Source organism: Mobula hypostoma, chromosome 5 (genome assembly GCF_963921235.1).
Source record: "Mobula hypostoma chromosome 5, sMobHyp1.1, whole genome shotgun sequence".
Taxonomy (NCBI): domain Eukaryota; kingdom Metazoa; phylum Chordata; class Chondrichthyes; order Myliobatiformes; family Myliobatidae; genus Mobula; species Mobula hypostoma.
Genome location: NC_086101.1, coordinates 50,347,636 through 50,375,134, shown reverse-complemented (window position 1 = coordinate 50,375,134; position 27,499 = coordinate 50,347,636). Strand labels below are relative to the sequence as shown.

At 38.6% G+C, this 27,499-nt stretch overlaps 1 protein-coding gene across 9 annotated transcripts in view; it reads right to left on the bottom strand.

Annotated features, from left to right (window-relative positions):
- Window positions 1–804: 804 nt before the first annotated feature.
- The window catches only part of scel (sciellin), an 82,015-nt gene continuing 55,320 nt past the window's right edge, over window positions 805–27,499 (bottom strand). For all 9 annotated transcript variants that reach the window (XM_063048492.1, XM_063048490.1, XM_063048488.1 and 6 more), the window contains 13 exons: window positions 26,277–26,342; window positions 22,318–22,395; window positions 20,218–20,304; window positions 19,623–19,706; window positions 17,719–17,796; window positions 16,581–16,661; window positions 14,185–14,268; window positions 12,599–12,676; window positions 11,263–11,337; window positions 9,495–9,566; window positions 6,348–6,456; window positions 5,122–5,224; window positions 805–1,868 (listed from right to left, as the gene is read on the bottom strand). In XM_063048492.1, coding sequence (XP_062904562.1) covers window positions 1,852–1,868; window positions 5,122–5,224; window positions 6,348–6,456; window positions 9,495–9,566; window positions 11,263–11,337; window positions 12,599–12,676; window positions 14,185–14,268; window positions 16,581–16,661; window positions 17,719–17,796; window positions 19,623–19,706; window positions 20,218–20,304; window positions 22,318–22,395; window positions 26,277–26,342 — 1,012 coding nt within the window. In that variant the 3' untranslated portion in view covers window positions 805–1,851. The remainder of the gene's footprint in view (window positions 1,869–5,121; window positions 5,225–6,347; window positions 6,457–9,494; window positions 9,567–11,262; window positions 11,338–12,598; window positions 12,677–14,184; window positions 14,269–16,580; window positions 16,662–17,718; window positions 17,797–19,622; window positions 19,707–20,217; window positions 20,305–22,317; window positions 22,396–26,276; window positions 26,343–27,499) is intronic.

The window sequence follows — 27,499 nt, the reverse complement described above, 5'->3', positions numbered from 1 at the left end:
AATCTGAGTTAACATTTTAATGTGAAATAAAAAGCAATGGTTTTCAAATTACAAAGTCAATACATACATAATTAAGAGTAAAGCTTATTATTTTGCTTAGTTCTTTTATTAGCACAATATTATCAACAAAACGCCTCTATGCCAGCAGTATCTACTGTATGTTCATACCCGAGAGAATGCATACCAGAGAAGTTACAATATTCCTCAGTTACAAAATAGTATTGCATGTTGGCAATCAAATTGCTGACAAGTTGATTGTTTAGATCCATTAGACCAAATTATGTTATTCTCATTACAAGTGTATATATCATCTAAATTTATGGTCAATTATTAGAGAAAGTGAGAACGTGAAAGATGTTCAGTTTTCAAAGTTTTGTAAAATTACATGTTCTCATTTCTTTTCTTTGAGATCTGATTTTGAATCCTAGATTACCAACAAGTTAATTGGACATAATGGAGCAGCACTCTTGTAAATAAAGAAGAAGGCACTTTTAAAGATGATGAAACATATATGGTATGCAAGGTTTGCAATTAAATCTGACCAGTTCCGATTTCTATTTGAATCACAACCAGCTTAAACCATATTTTTGTACATTAAAATATCTCTACCATCTTTCAGCATATTATGACCAAGTGGGCCACAATTTTCTATAGGCAACATTCAGAAGTAGTTCTACTGGCAGCAGAACAATGACATTTTGTTCTTTTATTTTAATCATTACAGCCACCAAATGTTGCAAATATAAACTGAAACTGAATTCAGCTGAAATCACTTTCATAACTGCTACCCAGCTGATTGATAGATTTGAAAAAAAAAGCCTGATTATTCTTCTCTACTAGTAGAAAAATCTACAACTTGGACACATTAGTGTTGTACATATGTTAGAAGGATCTTGTCAATGCTTCTGTTGTTATGATCAGCTATTACTCCAAACCAATAGAAAAATCTGGCCACTCATTAGTTACAAAGATAACAACAGTAATTGAAATAGAAAGGTAATCACATTTACACACGATCTGTACCATATAGAAATATAAAATTTAGAAAATTATCCTCAACAACAATGCCAGCATTTAAAGAAAGAATATTGTCATACTAAATAGGACGGTGCATGACACAATTACCAATGCTCCAACGAAATTTTGTAACACAAATAGTCAATGAACACCATTTTTATTGAACAAATTTTAAACGTTTTGCTAAATTAAGACATACAGATATAAGATTTCTGCACCATGGTAGTTAAAGATGCCTCTTCAAGTTCAGAACTCTTACTGTACATCAAAAAAATCTTTAATGTATGAGCCTTTTTTTATTAGTCCTGTAATTATATATTAGAAAGCTGGAAGAATGTTTGCATTGCAAGTTTGCATTAAATGAAGGCTTTTTGTTCAATTTATGTATTTTAATTAGTTGTCTAACATTTTATAATTTGGGGCACATGCTTCTTTAGATAAAGCAAAATTAACACAGTAATTAATGGTTTACATAGCATAAACTGGTAAATATTGTCTTAAGAAAGAGAGCTGATTAGATGTTAGTATTCCTCTTTAAATATACATTAAGCAAGTAAAAAAAATTACTTTATGGCAGCTATTCACCTTCACCAGAAGCAATGCTTTCACCTCACATACACCGGTTCTTTTCATCAAATTGGTCTATAGTACATAATATGAGGAGGATTTAGAGATACAGTTCTCTGTTATTTTAAAATGGAATCCAGAAATTACAATTATAGAAAGGCAATATAATTTGTATGAAATAGCTTCTGAAGTCCAAAATGTCATGTAAATATGTTCTTTAATCCCCAGTAGATCCCAAGCCATAGAAAGGTTCCATTGAGGTTCCATTTAGTATCCAAGTTGAGCTATAAAAAAGCAGAAAGGTTCTTCAGGTTTAGAAACCAAAATAAAAGTTCTATATCTTATCACATTTTGTATTCAGAGTCAAATAGAATGATGTTCCATTAACAATACACTGTTCATTAACTGAAACGTATCACTGCAAGCCAGTCTAGTTTACACCAAAGCTATTGAATAATTTTTTAAAATATATATTCTGGATAAGCCAAGATTCATAATAACCATCATGAAGAAGAGAAGATATGGAAAATCAGATTATTATTCAATGATACTACAATGAAAGATAGAAATTTATCTCAGTTCACTGGCGTTACATAGAAACAATAATTAAGTGGATATAATACTACTAGACACTAACTGTATTCCTCTATTGAAATTTGGTTCCATTAACTCCAGTGGAAATGAATATCGTAACAGGTAGTTAATAAAGAGTAGTTATTTAATATAAACCTACAAATATAAATTCCTAAGTTGCAAAGTTTAAAACATTATCATATGAAGGCAGAAAGAATAACTGAGTGGCAAAAGATCCATCAATCAGAGTGCTGGGAAATTGTTGAGCTTGCACCTTAGTGTAAAATAAGCATTAGTAAATTAACAAGCTGTTTTCCATTCATTCCAGTTAATAGTATCGCTGACTGGAGCGAGATAACATCTCAGAGAGAGGTGACATGGGTAATAGTTTTATTATTGCCTGTTTTATACTTCTTTGTCCGTTCAAAGCCTCCCCCAAACACATAGAATCGAAGTAGATGCAAAGAAAATTGGTTTGTTAAGATTAAGTGTGCAAGAAAATCCGGAAAGAATATCTTTCTGTTTGTACCTATTCTTTTACTATCTGTTGTTAAGTTATATTGCAAAGTTGTTGGATGAATAGAAATGAATTTGTTATGGGAAGCAAACAGCATTTCTGAGTGTAACTGCTGCCAACATGTTATAGAATTCCTGTCCAACAAATAGTAAAATGTTCTCTAAAATGTTGCAGGATGCTCTCTATCTTGCCTTCCAGTAAGATGGCGGCACGTTCGGACACAGCGGCTTCTACAGGGTCAGCCAAAGATGTTATTTTCTTTTATTAACGTATTTTTTTTTATCATCGCAAGACCCTGCTGGTCATTAAGAACTTAGGGTACTGTAGGCCTACCCCATCAGCGGATTGCTTGTTGGCAGAGAAACCAAAGGAGCTGGACTTGGTGTGGACCATGATACTGCCTGTAACAGAGGTGTTGGTGCGCAAAGGAGGTGTGCAGTCTAACAGCAAATGATCATCTTAGTCGCTTTTCTTGTAAGGCCCTGTTGGACACTAGTGGTGTGAAATGCTACAAGTCCAATTCATTGATTTATTGGCACATGGCAGGGGCAGATGGCGGGGGAGCTGTGTATCCTCAGTCATAGTGAGGATTAGGCTTCAAGTGCGCTGTTGCCTGTTTGCAGTAGCCCAAGGAGAGGCATCAAAGTTGGGTGCTGTACTGGAGTGCCAGAGGCAGTGTGGTTTGCGTCCATGCTGGAGTTGGTGCTGCCTCCAGTGTTCACTCGAGAGAAGACAAGTTGACTTGTATTCGACTGCAGACTTATACAATATTCACGGACTCAGAGATTTGGACTATACTTTTTGCGATTCTGTATATTACTGCTATCTTATACATGCTTGCTATCTTATATGAGCTATACAGTATGTGCCTTGTACTGTGTATGACTGTTGGTACTGTTTTGCACCTTGGCCCCAAAGTAATGCTGTCTTTTTTGGCTGTATTCATGGGCATTTATATATGGTTGAATGACAATTAAGCTTCAACTTGAACTGTATCTCTAATCCTGAAACCCATTGTGAATTTAAAGAACTATCATAACAAAATGTTCACGTGTTGCAATGCATTGATACTAAAAGTTTGAATAGGGCAGCCTAAAAAGGAAAGTAGTGAATTTCTTCAGACGTTCTGTTCCAAGTTAGGATGATGGACTGATACAGAGAGTATCAATATAAACTTGGCATTACCAAAACAATGACAACTTACATTTATATAGTGCCTTTAACCTTGCAAAAATTATTACCAGAATTCCATCAAACATTTGATGACAATAGGATACATTAAAGGCCGAAGGTTAAAGAAGATGGTTTTTCGTTGCAACTTAAAAGAGCTAACCAACATGCTGTTCAATAATCTATAGATTATTGCCTTGGCAACTGAAGACAACACCAGAGGAAGAACAATTTAAATGGAAAAGGAACAACATGAGAGATGTGCAGATATCCCCTGTAATTTATCTCTATGCCGGGAACATCTGTCATTGCTGATGCATGTTAAATAGTGCCATTCTATTGGAAACAGAGTCATGAGATATGCCGACTTTTTAAGCAATGTAGCAGTTTCAGAGTCATTCTGTTTTCAACAAGAACTTTAAGACATGTCAACAGTAGGTTATCTTGTGAATAACCCTCTAACACTATTTGATATATTTGGTGTGTCTCAGCATATTCTGAAGTATAGAATGAGGATTTCTTAAGGTATTCACAGACACAGGGAAAGGCAAAAACATGGAGGGTTTTGAATTCTAAAATCAACATGTTGCTAAAACTGAACCAGTGTAGCGTGTAAGGATGGCTGCTTAGCATGTATGGCAGGGTGAGAGTTAGAATATGGATAGTAACTTCCATCTGAACTCATGTTTCTAAACAGTGCTGCAATTTGCAGACTATTTGCTCAAAAATATGGCCATGGAATTCCCTATTAATGCTATAGAGGCATAGGTAGGATTGCAATTTAACTTGCATAGCCTAATTATATATTTAAGCTACATATATAGTTATCTCCAAAGATATTGCATATCTACTTTTTAAAAATAATACATTAGCTTCAAGTCTGCCACCTTGAAATTTCAAAAATTCTGTCAGTTTCTCAAATTAAACATGGCCTCTTTCATTCCATATCTTGCTATTTCAGATGAGGCAATGATAAATTACTCAAAGAATTTATTGCAACCAATCAAGGACCAATTTAGCAAACTTTAATTTTGGTGTTTGGAAATCTTGGACTAAGCATCCAAGAGAAGATTCCTCAATTTTGCTGCTTGAGAAACACACAAACTCTTACCATGATTTCATATTCAATGGTGTGATATATTTGGGGACTTTCTGTTTGTTTGGAAACCCCTGAATGTAACAATACCTATGAAAGAAAATTCTGCGTGCTCTGCACTATATGGTCAACAAAACCCAGGCCAATATTTTAATTAGTCACTATAAATGCTGTCACTCACCTTTTGCGTTATCATAGCATGACTCGCAATGCACAGTGCGATGGTGAACCCAAAGACTGTCTCCAGCATTCAGGTTCTCAAGTGATCGGTGGCAAATTTGACACTGCAGCAAAATAAAATGTAATTATATAATCTGTTGAAATGAACTAAGACATACACTTAACCAAATCCTACCAACAAAGCCAAGTTAAATAGCAACACTTTTCTTTCACTTGCAGAGACTTACTGATCTCCTGTGCATTAGTTTTGAGAGGTGGGTTGGAGAGTGGTAATGGGTATATTATTTCTCAATGTCTTTAAAGTGTTCCTTCAGTATGTTTGGTCTGAAGTCTAGGGGAGTTGGGATGATGCCTAATAGGCTGATGTCTAGACATAGCCTGAAGTAATTTTGTATTTAATGTTTGTGAAGAGTTTCCATGAATTGGTATCCACTGAAAACTCCAAGACCATGGATGTTCAAGGCAAAAATATGGATAGGAAATGCATTTTTGAGGATTATTTTCATAAGTTCATAGATTTAATGAGTGAGGGATGATAGATGTATGGACAACTTGTGACCCAATTTGACAAATAACACTGACAGACAGGAGGTACTATTGAATTTTTGATGGAAATAAACAACAGGCATCATTAATTATCTTTCAAAGGAAAATAACATGGCCAATAGACTGTGAGTGTATGCCTTTGAATCCATATAATGTTGGTGAAACTTCTGATGGTTCTAGTACCGAATAAGCATTTCTTGTTTCACTACAGAGTGATACCAAAAAGGTGGAAACAACCTACTGTTAAACATTAGGCTGTGATAATGTTTAACTGATGCTATTTAGGAAGAGGACTAAACAGGGCTTTTTCTCGTGATCATGGCGGATGGGACATAGTTTTGCTACTTTTGTTGGAGATTTTGCACATTGCCACCTTTATGTTAGGTTTAGGAATGAGTATCCTGTTTAGAATATGTGCGTGAATTTCTATGATTTACAATGCTACTGACCAAGAGCTGAAGATTGGGATAAGGCTCAATAGTACTTCCCCAGCCAGCGTACAATTGAGTCATGGAGTCATACAGCAAGGAAACAGGCTCTTTGGCTGACTGATCCATACTGACCAAGATTCCCATCAAAGCTGACTGGCTGTATCACCTCTTGTTATGACATAACTGCTCATGACTCTATGACATCACCAACCTGTAAGAGATGGCTTCATTGCCATTCAAATCATTATACCTTAAAGCATGATGCGTGACAGTTAATGTTCAGATCCTCCAAGATCATTTTTGGACTGTTGTTAAATGGTTTGTAGCACTGGCTGCACACATTTTTATCTTTCGTAGTCCTGCAAGCCAAACATTGTAGCTTAATTTGAGGAGAATTAAACAGTGTTACTACATGCTTACTCAGATTCAAAATAACGTTCTGGAAGATCATCAATATCTTTTGTCAATATCATTAACATGAAGCATGTGATGTTAGAATGAGGACAGAAAAAGAATGCGGTTGGGTGGGGCGGAAGAACAAAGCAATAATTCGCCCTTATTTCCAATTACAAAATGTGTGCAGGGACATGTTTAAAATTGGATAAAAGAACAGACCAAAATGTTATGAAGAAAAAAATCCTAAAAGTAACAACAGATGGTATACTTGGCTTTGCCATCGGTTAGGCTTAGATTTGGATTTAAACCCACACACGGTTTCCTGTCTGTGCGGCGAGGAGATGCCAAGCACAGTCCTTTTGGCATTTATAAAGGAAGAAGAAGTCATGGGAAGGAGAGGAGGCTGGGCTAGAAGTGACTTCAACCATGCTTGGGCAATCCTTATCAGTTCTGATCACAAGTTCATGGGCCAATTGTTACTTGCAAATATCTTTACATATCAAAGAACAGAATTCACCCAAAAATAGAATAGATGTAGCTTAACACTTTCCTGCATGTAAGTTATACATTTCAGCATTCACATTAAAACACCAATAATGGGTGATCCTGTTGTTCGGAGATCCTGATGGGTTTTGCATTTAGTGTTCCTGCCCCCCTATTAATCATATTGGGACTACATTCCCATACTCACTTTAATAATAACTGGACAATCTATTGTGTAAAATCAGAAAAAAGGCAAATTAAATGTGTCTTGGCCCATTAATAGGAATCACATTCAAAAGGCCCGAAAATCTGTAAGTCTGACACCACTAAATCCCAAGTGTGCTAGACTGTTGAAGTGTTACTCTAATGAAAGCTTGCAGTACATTTAAACAGTATTTGTTCAATGGCTCCTTAATAAAAATAATTTCATTTGATTACAGTTCTTGTTCTGGGTATTATCTAAAGACATAAACAGAACAAACATCTCTCAAAAATTCATTGTTTGCAGCATCAAGGTATCAAAGTTCAAATTAAATTTATTATCTATCTATATATATGTCACCATATATTATCTTGAGATTCATTTTCTTGCAGGCACTTACAGTAAGTACAAAGAAACACAATAAGAGTCAATGAAAAACTGCATACAACAAAGATGGACTAACAACTGATGTGTAAAAATAACAAACTGTACAAATACAAAAATGAAATAAACAAACAAATAAATAAATAGATAATGAGAACATGAGCTGTGGAGTCCTTGAAAGTGAGTCCATAGTGTGTGGAATCAGTTCAGTGATGTGGTGAGTGTAGCTATCCTCTCTGGTTTTCTGTTACCCCTAATGGTTGAGGGGTAATAACTGTTCCTGAATCTGTTTGTGTGGGTCCTGAGGCTCCTGTACCTTCTTCCTGATGGCAGCAGTGATAAGAGAGCATGGTCTGGATGGTTGGGGTGTTTGATGATGGTTTCCTGCAACAGCTCTCCTTGTGGGTGGGCTCAAAGGTGGGGAGGGTTCTACCCGTGATTGACTGGGCTGTATCCACTACTTTTTGTAGATTTTCCTTTCAAGGGCATTGGTGTTTCCTTACCAGACCATGATGCAACCAATCAGTTGGTTAGGGGACTTAGATTGTAATCCTGTTCCTTTCTTCCTGCACTTAATAATTATGTTTATTCAGATCTGAGTATCTTGTATTTGCTATCCATCCATAGTGATATTAATGGATTGAAGTAGAACTATTGCAATTTCAGCTTTCCATTCACCAATACATAATGAAGGCAAGAAAGCATATGTGAGTATCGCATGCCTCACTCAATATCTCTAGCATGGATGTGAGTTAGGTTTGTATTTTAAATGGTACAGATAAAAGACTACATGGCAATGTCTCTATCCCATTGTCATTGGCCAAGTTCGGAACGCACTTCACTTGTCACTGAAAGACCTCCCGTGAAAAGCTTTGGAATGTTGAGTCTATCCAGAACTTTGTGGATTACTAGGAACTCTCACAATCTGGGACATGGTTTCTTCTTGTTACTACCATTGGCGAGGAGGTACAGGAAGTTGAAGACCCATACTCAATGTTTGAGGAACAGCTTCTTCCCCTCCGCCATCAGATTCCTGTATGGCCCATGAGCACCATCTCATTATTCCTCTATTGCATTGTTTAGTTATCGTCACCTATTGCAATTTTCTTGTCTTTGCACTGTACTGCTGCCACAAAATACCAAATTTCCCGACATATGTTAACGATAATAAACCTGATTTTGATTCCAACAGAGAAGACTACTTGCTCAGTTTGAAAAGCTGTGTTTTTGATTTTTGTCCTTGCATGACTGAAGTACTTCCCCTTTGTTGTTCAGTTATCATTTTGAAAATCACTGACCATTTTTGACTTTATTAGTGGAAAAGATCCGGCTCCCAATTGGGGCATTCAGGATAGTCTATGGAATCATCCAGAGTCAAGTGGTCAGTTGATATGATGTCATTCATCATTGAACTTTAACCCCAAGGTATTAATAATAAGCAGCTTCCAGGCCAAAGACAGGGTCAAGATTCTTTTTGCATTAGTTCCACAATATATCTGAATCCAAACATCAAGAGGGCAATCTCTGTGACATCAGCTTTAGTTTCGTCAGTTTAATTAAATCATTAACTTAAAGACAGCTTGGTGTTAGAAAGTGGATAAGCATTCTACAGAACATTCTTCACTTCAAAAGTGAACTGACAAAAGTGTCCAGAAGAAGCTTTTGTTTTTACTGTAACTCACACGCATTGTTGTTCTTCTCTCCCCCCCCCCCCACCCCACCACCTATAGAGAGGAACAAACCATTGGCGTTTCAAGCCAAGACCCTTCATCAAAACCCTTTGCCATTCCCCTCTATAGATGCTGCCTGACCTGCTGAGTTCCTCTGGCATTTTGTGTGTGTTACTCAGGACATTTAAGTAAGTCTTCATCCCATCAAAGAAATTTTTACCACAAAACTAATTCAATCAAAAATAAGGATGTGTTTTCTTACTGTCCAGCGCTGGTGTAGTTTGTGGTTAAAGTTATCACTTTTGCAGGATTCTTGCCATCTGAGAGAGACGAGCTGAGGAAACAAAAAGACAGATCATGTGATCATTTTGGTCCCATGGTTTTATATTCATTCTCTGTTGGTTGTCTAATATAAATTATTTCTTGGTGCAGGTAAGTAAGAAGAAAATAACTTAAAGGGGAGGTGATGGGCATGTGAGATGGAATCACATGGGAAAGGGGAATGGGAGAGATGGAAGTGTTCTGCTAACATCCACATTGGCTCAGAGGGCTGAAAGCACTCTTTTGGTACTGTAATAAATAAGAAAAAAATTCTTCTGCCCCTCTTAATTTAAGGAACTCTCAACTATGAAACTGCAACAGAGCCACAAAAAATGTTTAATTTTCATCTACTTTAAACATACTTGTCCTCTTGCATTTTATTGTGAATTGTCTTTTTTCCCCAAAGTACACAGGACAACACAGATTTTGCTTCCTGAATACTTTTGGGAGTATTTTATGGATCTTGGGCTGCTGATCATGAAAATCACCTTGAAATTTCCCTATCACATGCCATTTTTTGAAATCACCTATATTTGTTATTTCATTCAGAATTCAATTCAGAATAACTTATGCCAAGATTAAGGAAGGCATTTTTGTTGGTCTACAATTCTACAGATTATCAATGACAGACAATTTGAAAACTTCTACTGGGACAAGAGAAAATCACTTGGAACGCATTCAAGGATGTTGTTGAAATTTTTCTTGGCAACTACAGAGCTGCAAACTACATGCAGCTGGTTGACAACAGGCTTCAAGCATACAAAACCAAGAGGTGCAACATGTCACTAAAGATTCATTTTCTGCATTCCCATTTAGACTTCTTCCCTGTAAATCTTGGTGCTATCAGTGACGAGGACATTTCACCAAGATATTGCGATCAAGTAGAAACGGTATCAGGGCAACAGGAATCCATTAATATTGTTGGACACTTAAGCAAGAAGCCACAAGCACTGAGTACAAATGAAAATCATCAACAAAACATTTTTAGTTTAGTTGAACTATTGTAAAGCATCAGAACTGTTAAATCAAATGTATTATATTCAATAAAAGTTCATTTCTTGTTTCTCCAAATTCCTACGTGATACAAGTAGTCTGAAATTATATTTATGTTCGGCTTCAAGTGGTCTATCATAAATAAAAACAATTCTGAGGAAGCACACTTTTGAAGAAATTTGTTGTCCAGTGATATTAGCTCACATTTATCCCCTTTGCTTTCCTGGCAAGAACAGTTATTGAAACCTGAAATCCCACCCCTAAAAGTGACCCACAATCACTCAATAATCCACACCATGGAGCTAAAAATGGCTCAGTTTTCCAGGTGCCTTTTCAGAAGTATCCCTGGCCTACTATCCAGCTCATTCCTTGTTTTGTTCATTTTCGAGCATAGGATTGCAGGTTGCAAGAACTATTTATGGCAATAACGAAAGGGAACAAGATCTTTTAAGAAAATAAAATATGAGCTAAATTTTGGAAGAAGTAATTCACAATAAAGTGCAGCAAGACATACATATTTATCAAATTGTAAGTATCAATACAGAGTTTTTAATCTGACGGAATTTCATTGTACTACATCACAATCCCCATTCTGTACAGACTATACTCCCTTGATCTTACAAGCACCTTAAACACATTTGTCTATAATAAGAAATTAATAGATTTTAAAAGTGTTTAACAGATAGAGAATTTACAGAAAAGACCGAATGCCAGACCTGGAGCTCCAGTTTCTCCGCGGGGAATAGCTTGGGGATCGATAGCCTGAAGATTCATCATCATCAGGAGAAAGGCTAGGAGAAAAACACAAATTGTAATTTGTTGCTCTTCAAGACAACATTGTGTTCAGCACTCCCTTTTGTTAATTCTGATCATTTTTCTTTACATATCAAATGCATGATATGTTTAATAATCCTTTTTTTATATATCAGATCTTCCTTCCAATATACAAACATGGGAAAAATCTGCAGTTGCTAGAAACACAAAGCGACACACTCAACATTCTGGAGGTACTCAACACGCCAGGCAGCAATTGCGGAAAGCATTCAATGTTTCAGCCCTTCATCAGGCCTGGAAAGGAAGAGGAAAAGTCAGAATGAAAAGATTGGGGGAGGGGAGGCAGAAATACAAGGTGGCAGGTGATAGGTGAAACCTGGAGAGGTGGAAGGGCTGAAGTAAAGAGCTGGGAAGTTGATTGGTGAAAGAGTTAAAGGGCTGGAGAAGGGGAAATCTGATAGGTGAGGAGAGAAGACCATGGAAGAAAGGGAAGGAGGAGGAGCACCAGAGGGAATGATGGGCAGGGAAAAAGAGAAGGTGTGAGAGGGAAACACGAATGGGGAATAGAGAACAGCTTTACATTTTTCCACCTTATACTCCATTTGTTAACTTATCACTCAGTCATTGATACTCTCGATAAATTATTTGTAAAGTCCTCATGACTTGACTTTGTCCCACTTCTCTGTCACTTACATTTGCTTCCCTCCACTAAGTCATGAATATACAAACGTTTGTATATTGTAAGCAATTGGTTGTACCTGCCCACAGGAGAATAGTCTCTACTCAAGGTACGGAGAACATCCCTTGCACTGCCAGAGGAACCCATAGAAGGATTTGGGTAGAAATTTGTCCTCTGGTATATGAGCTAAATATGTGATGTAGTAATGTACGTGTTAAATTTCACTTCTGAACTTCAGTTTCATTTGGCTCAACAGAACTGAAATTCAAAAGTGAACTTCAATAAGCAAGCATTGCCACAATGTCCATGCAGCAGAGGATAAATTTCTTCTGTAAGCGGAATACATAGATTTTTGCTTAAGACTTTATGATCCATTATTATTCTATCACCATATTTTTGTGTCTATCATAATAGTTCAAGTTCAGTTGATACGTCTTTAATCTATAGCTAATATTAATATTTGAGAAACACACTGGTGCCGTAAGTAGAGCTGGTGCACCACATCTCCAGCAATACTGACCGTTAGTACTATATGCATAGTCACAGGTCTTTGGAACGGAGAACACCAAGTTGATGAAGAAAGAGATTGAGTAAATTACCTATTTTCCTTGTAGGATGATCGAGAATTATACTGATACTCATCATTGGATGGGCTTCTACCACCATCTGACTTAGAGCTGGAACAGACAGACAGCCATTAGTTGTATAAATACAACTGCACCATCTTAAATTGTCATGTGGATTTATCTCAGCAAAGTAATTTACCTTTAAAGGTTTGCATATAATGTGCAATATCAAACTACACTACAGTTTACTTACCACTCCAGAATTTACTGCATCAATAAATCAAGGCATATATTGGGAAACTAATTTAATATGACTCATTTTCACCATTGCCATGTTTAAAATCAATCCCTATCAGTGATTAACTAGATCACTGCAATTCAGACATGTTTACACAATTAAGAACTTGTCTTTGCGTGACTGCACTCCATCCCCAATATTTTATAATTTTCTATCATATTGGATTGCAAGTTCACAGTTCATAGAATTCATCTCAAAACATAAGAGACTAGAAATCTAAACCTGTAGATGCTGGAAATCAGAAATAAAAAAAATAGAAAATTCTGGAAATTTGTCAAGTAGGGAACCGTGCACAACTCTGATTTGATGGAGACAGATGTGAGAGTACGGAGGAACATCTGAAGAAACCTCTGAAATGCCCACTTAGCCGCCGCTGTTACTATGTGGTCCGGAATCTCCAGAGGAGAAGGCCCCGAATCCCCAGCTTTGCTTGTTTCAGCGGCCGGGACATGGTCGAAGGCGCTTGGCAGAGGATGGCACTCAGGAGGCTGTATTGGAGGGGCTGGTCGGAGGCTCGAAGTTTTCCAATGGACGGACTCAGTGTTGGCTGTGGTTCGGTGCTTCCAATGCATCGGCAGTTGCCGGTGCCTGGAGGTTTATGGCGGGGAGTTTCTCCCTTTGCTGCCTGCTATCGGGGACTCGGGAGTCGATCGACTCAGGACTTTGAGACTTTTTTTTACCGTGCCCATGGCCTGTTCTTTATCAAATTATGGTATTGCTTTGCACTGCTGTAACTATATGTTATAATTATGTAGTTCTGTCAGTGTTAGTCTTTGGCTTGTCCTGTTTTTCTGTGATATCACTCTGGAGGAACATTGTATCATTTCTTAATACATGCATGCATTTCTAAATGACAATAAACGAGGACTGAGTGTTTTCATAATCTAAACATTCAGCAGATTAGGGAGCAACTGTGGAAAAAAAGAGCTAATGTTTCAGGTCAAAGACCCTTTGTCAACATACAAAGGAGGATGAGGAAGTGAAATGGGAAGAGATAAGGTGAGTCATATGACCTCTTTCTGTAATACATGCCAATTAGTTTAATAGGTTTAATAGATGTGTACTCGTTCACAAAATAACTCTGAAACATTACAGCCAACTTCCATGCATCAGTGCATTTTTGAAAGAGAGAAATATTTGATTGTAAAGGGGATGTATATCTTAACAAAAATCAAATTAAGCTGCACCTATCTATGCAAATCTTATACTTGGTGTCAAGCTTTAGCTTGGTGTTCATGAAAGCACAAATTAATTGAAAATGTTAGCCCATCAATTAAAGAAAGTTTGATGTAGCTGGTCACTAAATAGCTAAACAAACTACCTGAAGGTCCTACTTGTCTTGGTATAAGAGCTCAGTGGCTTGTAGCTTGATTCATCATTGTGAAGATCTTGTTCACTTGTAGATCTAAGATAGAAGCAAAAGTATAACTTTGGTAAATCATTTTGTTTGATGAAATTTATTTAGAATTTTCTATTACTTTTCTTCAACCACATTGCAATAAAGCTTAATTTTACTTTATTGAATCTTTTTATGAATTATAATGAGATTCAGGGCATAAAGTATGTGCCACCAGGCTTAATGGCAGCTTCTATCATGATGTTATCAGACTCTTAAATGGTCCTCTTTTATGATAAGGTGGACTCTGACCTTACAATCTATTTCGTTATGATCTAGCACTTTATCGCTTACTTGCACTGCACTTTTCTGTAGCTTTTAGACTTTATTATGCATTGTTGTTGGTTTACCTTGTTTACCTCAATGCACTGTGTAAAGATTTGATCTGTATGACCTTGGTATATGTGAAAATAATAAATCAGGACCAATATCAACGTTTGTCTACAAAAAGCAAAATAATTATTTTATGTTACTTTCAGTCAACTTTATTAATTCTGTGACACTTCTTCCAACTTCAGGATAACCACACTGGTGCCAATGCACGAGAATGTGCATGTTGAACAATGATGACACATAAACTTCATCACATTATAGCTGAAGGTTATATACACAGTGTAGTATATTGTAAATATATTTGCTTCTATCTGTGTTTATAACTTTTCAGTGCATTGGATTTATTTAAACAATTAAAACATTCCATAGAGGCTGAAAAGATAGTTTGATGGCTTCAAGCTATCATCTTACAGACAGTGGCAACATCTAGAGTTTTTTTATATGTTTTTCAAACCCCAGCAGTGTACTGTCTCCGGTCTTGATACATCACTAGTATGAATATACACTAACTAGGCAATGTTATATTACTTAATGCTGGAATTCAAAATGCTTGAAATATTCTCTGAAGTGAACAAGCTAACGTTCAGTATCTCTAGCCTTTATCAATTAGCATCCAGTTTATCTCTACGGGTAAATATCCCAAAGGAGCTGAGGCAAGCTAACTTTCTGGAGGAAAAAAGTACATTAGTCTCCCAGATGACAGAATAAAAGATTTGTCAAGGAAAGAAATTCAAACATTCTGTTCTCATGCTCTAATTTTCATAATCTGATGGGGCTAGGGCTTGTGGCAATTCTGGGATGCCTTCTGGCTACAGCCCAGGAGACAAATAACCAAAACTTAAACTTGCTTGTTAAGTGACAAGTATTTATTAGATGGGTCAGAGCACTAGGTCCACGTAAGCCTTAAGATTTATTTCAGGATGCCTGAAAGCTAAAGCAGGGGAGCTGATCAGATCTAAAACTGCCTGATGTTTTCCAGCTAGGGAGGGCACCATCTATCGGTTTGTACTCAAGTAACAGACACAAACACAAGAAATTCTACGGATGCTGAAAATCCTGAGCGACACACACAAAATGCTGGAGGAACATCTACGGAAGCATATACGGAAATTAATAAATAGTTGATGTTTCAGACCAATCCCCTTCTTCATGACATGAAAGGAAGGTAGAAAACACCTGAATAAAAAGTGGGGGGAAGGGAAGGAAGACTAGATGGAAGGTGATAGGTGAAGCCAGGTGGGTGGCAAAGGTAAAGGGCTGGAGAAGAAAAACTTTGATAGGATTTGATGAGGCCACTCTTGGGGTTCAGGAGCAACACCTCATATTCCATCTGGGTAGTCTCCAATAAATTTCACAGATTCACCATCCTCCGGTTAAAGAAACTCCTCCTCATCTCTGTTCTAAAGGGACATTCTGGTATTCTGAGCCCATGCCCTCTGGTCCGAGACACTCCCACTATTGGAAACACCCTTTCCATATACACTCTATCAAGGCTTTTCAAGGATAAAATTTCAAATTAGGTCAATCACAAAGCTCTAAATGAACAATATGGTGGTCGCGGTCTATTGTACTAACATTCTAGAATTCTATCCCATCTTCTTGAAAGAAACTTTATTTGTTAAGTGGCAGAGAGTGCAAAGTCAACTTCTACATTGTGCTTTTAGAAAATAATTTTACTGTAGACTCTCAAGCAGGAAGAACATGCTCCCTCACATAGAAATGAAAAATTGTTAACATTTAGGGAATAATTGTTAGCACTTTCAAAAGAGGGGTAAAAGACTTGGAACAAGACAAAATGAAAATTTTGGCCATACATGATACTGCAGAAAAGGTAATAATACATATCAACCTTATTTTCATTGAAGCCAAATCCTGCAGAAATTTATAAAGCAGAAGTAGTTTACTGTTACTTCAGTATGTTTGCTCAATTCTTGAATTAAAATTTGTTTCAAATATTAGTAATTGATTATATTTAAAAAGCAAAATACCTGGTGGGTTTTGCGTCTGGTTCATAGGTTGCCTTTGTACTTGTTGTGGTGGTTGAAGTAATGGTGTTCCAGTCATTGTTGCTGTTATAAATTGAAAGTAAGATTGAAAAGGTTGTTCTTTCAAATACAACTCTCTATATTATAGTGACAAAGTGTTTTACTCATTGCCATTCCTGCAATTACTTGTTGCTGTGCACCTGAATTTATGATACTCCCTATGCTTGGATACTGCACATCAAGCCAGTCTGATGGTCTGAACATTTGCCTCTCGTCTTTAGCCTCATTTTAAAACCAAGGCTAGATCTCAGCTCATTGGTAATCTGTGTCTATCTTCAGTATTGTTTCCAAAAGCTGGCAATATATTTACAGTTCTGCAATTCCAAAAAAGATGTAAGTTGTACTAAATTACTTTGTGGGGAAGTTTTTGGAATCCTTCCTACACAAGATAAGTGCTTTTCAGGCTTCTAATAAATGTCCTTCCTGGAATACATTACAGTCTGTTAAATGAGAGAAGCATTTGCAATTATAAAGGACACCAGCATCTCAAAGATGATTCTTGGGATACCAGACATGTGAAAGGTTCTTTGAAGTCATTAAAGACAACAACGATACAAAAAGTATTGTTATTTCTGAAAAAAAAGATGGTCTTAGGCTGGCTATACAACATGCATAGTGAAAATCTCTTGCACGAAAAGCAAAACATGATTTTATTCACATGGTTCATGCAGAAGAACAAATGAGAAATGTATACACAATTCAGCAAAAGAAAAGCAGATAAGGTTTGACTTTGTGATGAGAGGAGGAAATCAGTCAGGCATCCTACTTTAGACTGCAATTCATTAAATAAAGCAAACTGAGGCTTGGACTAGTATTCCCACTTTCTCTTGGACAAAACTCCATGCCTAATCCTCCTCCGCAGTTGAATCATACCCAACAATGTTCTGCACACTCTGGAATGCAGAGGAAAAGTCAGGAGGTGAAATAAAACCTAAAATACTCAGAGGTTTCATAGAAAGTGGAAAATAATTCTCTAATTATGTATACAACTTTGACAAGCTAATGCTAGTCTTCTTGCAAAAATGAAATTAATTTGGTCAGAATAGACTGTATTTTCAAACATTATCAGCCAGCACAATACCTTGAAGAGGTTGGGTCAAAAGTTGATTTAGTGCTTGTAGTAGTGCTAGAGTAGGTAGTATCTCTGTCTCCACTGCTCCTGTTAAAAAAAAGCTTGCTTCAAAATCCACTCTGCAAAGTGTAGTGATTTTTGAAAAATGATTTAACTTTCCTTCTTTTCCTCTTAGTCCTAGAACCATAGAGTAATACAGCACAGATACAGACCTTTTGGCCCAATGAGTCTATGCTGTTGATGGTGCCCACCCAGCTAGTCCCAATTTCCCATGTTCGGACCATATCCTTCTAAGTCAGGGGGTCAGGGTCCCCAATCTTGCGGACCGGCCGATCCGGGGGTGGGGGGGGGGTGTGGTGGGCGGTAGGATTGCCAACGGACAAGAGTAGCATAAATACGTTGTGTTTACCCAGAGAAAGACTACAATGACCATGAAGTCTTGCACGGGCACCAGTGCGCATGCGCACCATGACCTGCCGATTTTTTTTCCCTCGGCAACTCCTTTTTGGCGATTCTGTTCGGGGGTGGGGGGGGTTGTTAATCACGACCGGAAAATAGGCAATAAGTGGCTAATACACTCAATTTCATTTCTAAAAGGGTTTATCTAACGAATTTAATATTAAACACACAGCGCATATTTTCCTCGCATGAATATAGTGATAAGTCAATTATCAGGGGAGGACAGGGGAGCTTGGAGTAAGTGTTGAATGAACTTCCAGTAGAAGTGGCAGAAGCAGGTTCGACATTATCATTTAAAGAAAAGTTGGATAGGTATATGGACAGGAAAGGAATGGAGGGTTATGGGCTGAGTGCAGGTCAGTGGGACTAGGTGAGAGTAGTGTTCGGCACGGACTAGAGGGGCAGAGATGGCCTGTTCCCGTGCTGTAATTGTTATACGGTTATATAAGTAAGTCAATAGCATCATAACATTTTAAGTAACGTTTGGATATTAAACACACAGCACATATTTTCCCCGTATGAACATATATAATCATTGCAACACACCAATATCGCTGAATCAGTAGGAGCCCTGGGCTTGTTTTCCTGCAACAAGACGGTCCTATCGAGGGGTGATGGGAGACAGCGATACTCGAAGGGGGTTCCTTATGTCCAGTCTATTCCGCAATTTAGTTTTCGTTGCATTCATTGCAGAGATATGTTGGAAATGGAAGCAACGTTTTCAGTGCTTTCGTGGCTATCTCAGGATATTCACCCTTGACTTTGATCCAGAATACCAGCAGAGATGTTCTGTGAAACATACTTTTCAGCCCGCTGTCATTTGCAAGCTCAAGGAGTTGATCTCCTTCACGCGCTGACACGCATGACACGCGGGTAATGACCTCACATGCGTAATGGCTCAACAGTGCGTGACCGGGAATGAGGAAAGGTGCAGCTGACTCATATCGCCAAATCATATCGTTTCCTCGCGGCCCGGTGGTGGGGACAGCTGTTCTAAGTCACACCCTTCCATGCACCTATCCAAGTGCTTCTTAAATGATTGTGAGTACTTGTCTCAAACACTTCTAACAGCTCTATGTACACACCATTTGCCCCCAAAGCTCCTTTTAAATCACATCCTAAACCCATGCCTCCTAGTTTTAGTCTCTGCTTACCTGGGAAAAGGTTCTCAAAGTATTCCTCATTGGAAATATTGTCTGGCCTACAGGATATTACTAAAGAGGAACAGTTGAATGAACTAGGGTTGGAGGAGAAGTAGGGTTTCATCTGAAAATGATGACAATTCCTGTACCCCCACAGATGCTGCATCTCCCTTGTATAGAAGTGTTCCCGAACAAAAATCAGCATACCACAGAAAGTAATAGAGAAATGCCTTAATATCGTTCTTTTTTAAATGACTAAAATATTTCAGAAGTGCTGATTGCATGACAAAACACAATCACAAAACATGATACCTTGACTTCCTGGAGGACGGTTCAAAGGTTGTTTTTGAGCTTGTAGTGGTAGAAGAGGTGATGGTGTCCCAATCGCCACTACTCCTGTAGGATGAAATTCATAAATCTTTTAAATGCTGCTCTACAACTTATTTTGAGTTTTTATTGAAGAAATTATTCAGTGCAGACATGTTGTTGCCACTGGGCAAAAATTTGCACAGCATAAGGTTTTTGAGTGTACAGGTCATTACAAATTACTGGGGACATTGATTAGTGCATATGGATATTACCTGCATTGATACCCATGGGGTTACATATCGGCCAGAATGGGTGAAGGTGGCAGAGATCTGTCCCCAAAATACATCAGTAAATCAGATGGGTTTTCTTACAGCATAATTTGCGGTCACAGCAACAATCAATGCAAGATTTTTCCATTAAATTCCAGGGCTATTTAATTAATTGGATTTAAATACTTCAGTTGTCATGGTGGTGTTAGAAATTTGGACTGCTGATTCAGTACATTAACCAAAATGCTACTGATCCCTAATTAAAAATGGCACGTGATCGTGCTGACTAGAAACAAGTGGTGAGTAAGTGTAATGCACATCAGAATTACCTCTTCGGTTTATCTGGAATGGTCGGTGGTGTCAGATCAATCAGGCTTGATTTCCTTTCTGGACTAGGTGGAGGTGTACTTGGAGTTCTGAAACAAGAGCACAGGAGAACTAGTAAAAGTCACAGTTCCAACTTCACCACAGATTTCAAATATTGATGGAGTCATGGTGTCATATAGTATGGAAACTGGCCCTTCAGCCCAAATTATCCATGTTGACCATGATACCCATTCAGGTAAATCCCGTTTTCCTGCATTTGGCCCATATTCTTTTGCCCCTTTCCTATCCTTGTACCTCTGTAAATATTTTAAATGCCTTCTCCAACCTTTGGCCTTTCCTGCCCACCTGGCTTCACCTATCACCTTCCAGCTAGTCTCTTTCCCTCCTGACACCTTTTTCTTCTGGAGTCTTCCCTCTTTCATCTCAATCCTGAAGGAGGGTATCGGCCCAAAATGCTGACTGTTTATTGATTTCTGTAGATGCTGCCTGACCTGCTGAGCTCCTCAGGAATTTCATGTGTGTTGCTTCAGATCATAATAGCCTTTTGAACAAAAATCCCCCTCCCCAACTCTTTGCTTCTTTGTTAATAACCTTAAATCTGGATCTTTGAGAAACTATTTCCATTTATCAAGACACCTCTGAAGTTTGAACTATTTCTTTAAATCTCCCATTCACTTCTTTGTGCCAGGAAAAGCAATCCCAGCATTCCATTTCTCTCCAGATAACAGCAACACCTCGTTCGTAAATCCACTCTCCTAAATCATCTCTGGACTCTCTCCAAAACCTTGCCTTTCTAAAATATGACATGCACACATGTCTAATCAATGATTTATAACTATACATTATATCATTGCATCAAATTTTTAAATTAATTGTTATTTATTATATGTTCTACCCAATAAATTCTGATCAGCTCCTACTCCATAGCTACTATTGAATATATCTTACTCCATACATAAAGAATCCAAACATTTCAATAGACCCATTCTTTAAAGCTGTTTCTCTCTGTGTTTCAAGTATACACCATATGAAGACCTCAATTCAAGGTTTTGTTTTTGGCTTATGTGATCAGTTTATTTGTTTCTGACCATGTTGGTTGGCTAAGGAATGTTGGCCAGAACACAAGTAAAATTCTTCTAATTTCTTTTTTATTCATTCATAGGATGTGGGTGGTATCACCAAGGCCAATATTTATTTTTTTTTAAAGAGTAGCTTGCTTGGCCTTTTCAGATGGTTGGTAAAAGTCAGGAATGATGTGAGTCTGCAGTTACCAAAAGGCCAGATTGGGTAAGGAGGGAAGGTTTTCATCTCTGAATTACATTAGTAAACCTGTTGAATTTTTACGACAATCCACATGCTGTCTGACCTTTGAGTTCCTCCAGTGTCTTCCACGTTGTGTCCTCATTTTTAATCAATCCCAGGTCACTCGGTTTTTGAATTGAGTGAGTTGCTGCGTCATTTCAGACAGCAGTTCAGGCACATGCAACTACAATGCACTTTACTCACACATACAATGCAGAGGGAGGCAACTGAGTCCATGCGGACTCCAACCAGAGCAAACACATAAGCCCCGTTTCCTTTCCCTTATTCTCTGCAGTTTATTCTCTCTTACATGTTTATCTACTTCCCTTTGGCTCTTTTGCCACTTTTCAATAATGGAGTAATTTACGGAGGCCAGTTAACCTTCCAGCACATTTTGGGATTTGAGAGGGAATGAAGAGTCCACTGGAGGCAACACAGTCATTGGAAGAACACACTAACTTTCTACAGAGTTATGTGTAGACTATGAGTGTAAGCCCCTTCTTGAAGGACATTTTTATAGCAAACAGATAGGTGCATGGTAATCATATTTCAGAAACAATTTAAATTCTCCAAGTACCATGGTGCGATTTGAACTGATATTTGTGCATTATCAGTCTTAGCAAAAGTATTTAATCATTCTGTAATACAACAATTGTGCACCAGACATTGCGACCATATTTAGAAGATGCACAAGAGTTTGGTCATCAATTTTACGAATAAGTTTTTAAAATGTAATGTTTTATCAACAGCAGAATGGTCAATGGGACATCCTGGACCATTACCCACATTTTAATCCTTACCTCGCATTTGTTTTTTCTGGAGGATCTGACAGATCTATTAGACTTTTACTTCCATACTTAGATGTAAAATCTGACGATCTTTAAACAAAAAAAAGACATTTTATTATAGCAACATGGTAAAACTCAGATTATAATCTATTGTAATCACTTGAATTTAATTGTTATCAAAACCTCTTGACTGTTTTGCTGACAGATCTAAAAGACAGCCAATGATTTACTTAAGTAGTGCATCTTTCTTAGCAGCAGTACAAGGGTTAATCTACAGAGAACAACAAGTGCATGCCTCCAGATGCCTGAACTGTTCTATTCCAGAGCAGAGGCTATAGACCGTATTACATAGGAGCAGAATTAGGCCATTCAGCCCATCAAGTCTGCTCTGCCATTCGTTCACAGCAGATTTATTTTCCTTCTCAATCCAATTCTCCTGCTTTCTTCCCGTAAGCTTTGACGCCCTTACTAATAAATTACCTATCAACCTCAGCCTTAAATATGTACAATGGTTTGGCCTCCACAATGAATTCCACAGATTCACCACCCTCTGGCTAAAGAAATTCCTCATTTCTATTCTAAATGGACATCTTTCTATTCTGAGCTCATGCTCTTTGGTCCTAGACTCTCCCTCTAATGGAATCATCCTCTCCATCCATATTCTCTCGAGGTCATTCAATGTTTTGTAGGTTTTTATGCGATCCCCTCTCATTCTTCTAAATGTCAGCAAATACAGGCCCAGAGATATCAAATGTTCCTCATACATTAACCTTTTCATTTGTGGAATAATTCTTTTAAATCTTCTCAGGACCTTCTCCTATACCAGCCTGTCCATTCATGAATATGGGGCTCCTAAACTGTTCACAATACTTCAGCAACACATACAACATGCTGGAGGATGCCAGGGCGGTGATATATCAGAACAGAGGTTATAGACCTTAAGACCCTAAGACATAGGAACAGGATTGGGTCATTCGGATCATTGCATCTTGTCTGTCATTTGATCATGGGTGATTTATTTTCCCTCTCAACATGCAACCTAAGTGTGGCCGCATCATGACAGCTACCTCGCCCCTCAGTTGATTTCACCTATCACTTGCCATAATCCTACCACTGCCCCCACTTTCTTATTCTAACTTCTGTTTCCTTCATTTCCTGCCCAGATTTGAAGGCTCTCGGCCTGAAATTTCCACTGTTCGTTTCTCTCCATAGATGCTGCCTGACTTGCTGAGCTTTTCCAGCATTTTGTGCACTTTGCTCAAGTTTTCCAGCATCTGCAGAACCACTTGTGCTCACAACACTTGAAAGGTGGTCTGACCAATGCCTTATAGAAACCTAGAAACATAGAAAATAGGTGCAGGAGCAGGCCATTTGGCCCTTCGAGCCTGCACCGCCATTTATTATGATCATGGCTGATCATCCAACTCAGAACCCCGCCCCAGCCTTCCCTCCATACCCCCTGATCCCTGTAGCCACAAGGGCCATATCTAACTCCCTCTTAAATACAGCCAATGAACTGGTCTCAACAGTTTCCTGTGGCAGAGAATTCCACAGATTCACCACTCTCTGTGTGAAGAAGTTTTTCCTAATCTCGGTCCTAAAAGGCTTCCCCTTTATCCTCAAACTGTGACCCCTCGTTCTGGACTTCCCCAACATCGGGAACAATCTTCCTGCATCTAGCCTGTCCAATCCCTTTAGGATCTTATACGTTTCAATCAGATCCCCCCTCAATCTTCTAAATTCCAACGAGTACAAGCCCAGTTCATCCAGTCTTTCTTCATATGAAAGTCCTGCCATCCCAGGAATCAATCTGGTGAACCTTCTTTGTACTCCCTCTATGGCAAAGATATCTTTCCTCAGATTAGGGGACCAAAACTGCACACAATACTCCAGGTGTGGTCTCACCAAGGCCTTGTACAACTGCGGTAGTACCTCCCTGCTCCTGTACTCGAATCCTCTCGCTATAAATGCCAGCATACCATTCGCCTTTTTCACCGCCTGCTGTACCTGCATGCCCACTTTTAATGACTGGTGTATAATGACACCCAGGTCTCATTGCACCTCCCCTTTTCCTAATCGGCCACCATTCAGATAATAATCTGTTTTCCTATTTTTGCCACCAAAGTGGATAACTTCACATTTATCCACATTAAATTGCATCTGCCATGAGTTTGCCCACTCACCCAACCTATCCAAGTCACCCTGAAGTCTCAGCATTGTATCCTTGCCTTTATATTATAATCCTCTCAAAAATGAAGACAACAATGCAGTCTTCTGTTCAGATGAACACTATCATGGGACCAGTTCTCACAGGTTTTCCTGCTCTTGGGCTTGGAGCTCACGTGCTGAATGGGTAGTGCGGTGGTGCAGCAGGTAGTGCTGCTGCTACACTGTTCTTCTGACCCATTTTCTATCCTAACCTCCGGTGCTACATGTTTACAGCTTGCATGTTCTCTCTGGGACTATGTGGGATTGCTTCCCAGTTACCTTGGCTTCATAATGCCACATCCTAAAAGCATGACAGTAATAAACTGGCTTTTGTACATTATCCCCAGCATGGAGAGTTTGTAAAACAAAACCAGGGAGTTGACAAATATGTAAGTAAGACAGGTCACAGGGAAATAAATGGGAGAATGGGGCCAATGACATGGAGCAACTTGTCTCCTTCTCTGTCTGAGGGAAGTATTAATTGGATGCCAATGCAAAGTGTTCACATATGAAGGACTGATAGTCAGGGAATTTACCACAGCACAGGAATGCTCTTCTATAAGAATTTTAAGGTGAAGAGTTAAACTTGAGAGTAAAAGATGAACCTCAGGAGTCCCTCTGTGGTCATCAGTGACAAAGGTGCACACAGGTATTTGTTTAATCTGATAATGTGATCCCTCATCTTAATTCAGTAGAATGGTGGCAGGCTGCAAACTCTCTGGGTCCAACCAAAGGTGAAATTGTTCATGCTTTATGCCGTTTTCATGATCACAAGACACTGCTGGATACCAAGAACACCCAGGACTGCAGGTCTACACCACGTGCGAGTTAATGGATAGCAGAGGAGCTGGACTTATTGCACACCTGCCGTGTTGCAGCCTGCTTCAGCCACCTAGGGAAGAAGGTGTCAGAGGCAGAGGGCTATCAAATGGAGGGTGCAGAACGTTTTTGTTATAATTACAAGACCCTGTTGAACATCGGTAACATACAATACTGCAAGTCGATTTACTGGTTCATTGGCTTGACCGATGGTGGGGGAGTGGCCTGGCCTCATTTGTAGTGCAAGCCAGGCCCTCATTCATGCCCCAGGGTCACCTGTTGCAGCTGCTGAGGAAGGAGATACCAGTGTTGGCTGTTTGCCGCTGGATTCCACACCAGGTTGGAGGCTGGCCCTCATGTCAGAGCTCGCTCAGTGGCAGACAAAGAGGATTGCATTCATCTACAGCTGTACTGCATGACATGAGCAACTACTGTAGGCTTGTTCTTGCAGAAACATGGCTCTAGAAAAACATCCATGCACCATCAATCTACAGGCCAGGACACGTAGGGACCTGGGCTAGATTATTAATTTTTAAAATATTGTTTGCAGCTATATTTTTCTGCTATCATAATTATACGTGCTATATGTGTTGTGTGTGACTGTTGGTCCTGTATTTTGCACCTCGGGCCCAGAGGAACACTGTTTCGTTTGGTGGTATTCGTGTACATGGTTGAATGGCAATTAAACTTGAATTTGAGAATGGCTGATAGCTGGCTGACACCTCACATCAGTTTAGCAGCAGTGACCAAGGGTGAATCTCTTCCACACATTGTCATCCAAATGAACAGTCAGAATATGTCAATGGATGTTTGGAAATCTATAAAATAATGTGGAGTAAAGCGGGAGACCCCTAGCATGGGAAAGGCAATATTACTGTTTGGTGTTAATATCATAGTGGCACACCACACAAACAATAGCTATAGAATGTAAAATGCAAACTTACCCCTTATTTGATCTTTCTGTGCTTGGTGCCAGATCAATCAAAGGTGCTGCTTCACTTTTATTTTTTCTGTGAGCAAAAGAGAAATTTGAGCTATAGCAACAATTTGTACACTCAGTGCTAGGCTTTTGCTGGTTCTGTTGAGAGATTAGGCTTTTCTCAGTGCCTGTGAGGAGGCATTAATTGTTTGTTGTGCAGTGGACCAACAGACACATTGGTTAAAGGCATGTCAATAGTGTCTGAGGTTCAAGGTCACATGTACTGCTAAACTGTCCGAAACAAGTAAAGGTCGGCAGAGTCTGAGAGGTCACGGGTGAAGGGAGAATAACAAATTAGAAGAGGTGTCAAATAATCAATGTGGGTGGGGCAAGGTACAGATTCCATTTAATTTGTGCATAGGCAGGTGGGTTGGGAGCTTATATTAGCAGGAGGTCCAGTTTACAGTGAATGAACCTGTAAAATGTGTCCAAATAATCTTCTTTTGAAAGATTGGCTTAAGTTTCCATAATACGAATGCAGGGATCAACAATCTATACCTGTGTGATGACTGAAGCATTTACCCAAACATTAACTCATTTGGCTTTAGTTCATAACCAAGTACTGTGAGAGGCAGAAATTACTTGTGTAACTGATCAAGTCACTTCCGCTTGGCATTACATTCAAAGGTTCATTTATTATCTAATTTTTTTTCTTCTCCAGATAGCCATGAAACCAAGAAAGAAAGAACAATCAATCAATATAACTTTAGCAATATGTTAAAATTATATTGCTGTGAATAAACAGATGTTGGATGGAAAATTATCCTTATTCACAAAGACTAAATATGTAAGGTTGTAGCATTTTAAACTATGCACTCTGTTTCTGACTGCATAGGAACTCTCTTTCAGCAATGGAGCACAACATGCACTCTACATTGCCTTCAACAAAGGATGAATTTGCATTCCATTAACTATCATAGAAAATGCGTCTTACAATAGCTATTTAACTTGGAATGTGTGAACAATAAAACATTAATAAAGCCTATATTGGAATTTGTAGCCAATGATATTGGATATAAGTGAAAGGAAGCCATGATTGAACTGCACAGTACTCTGAACATAGAGCACTGAAGCAGGTCTTGGGCTTATTGAGACTGAGGAAGATATTCAAGTACTGGAGGGTGATCTGAACTATAGCAAATGAATCTGACAGGTAGTCTATGGGGAAGACATCTACGCCAGGGCAGA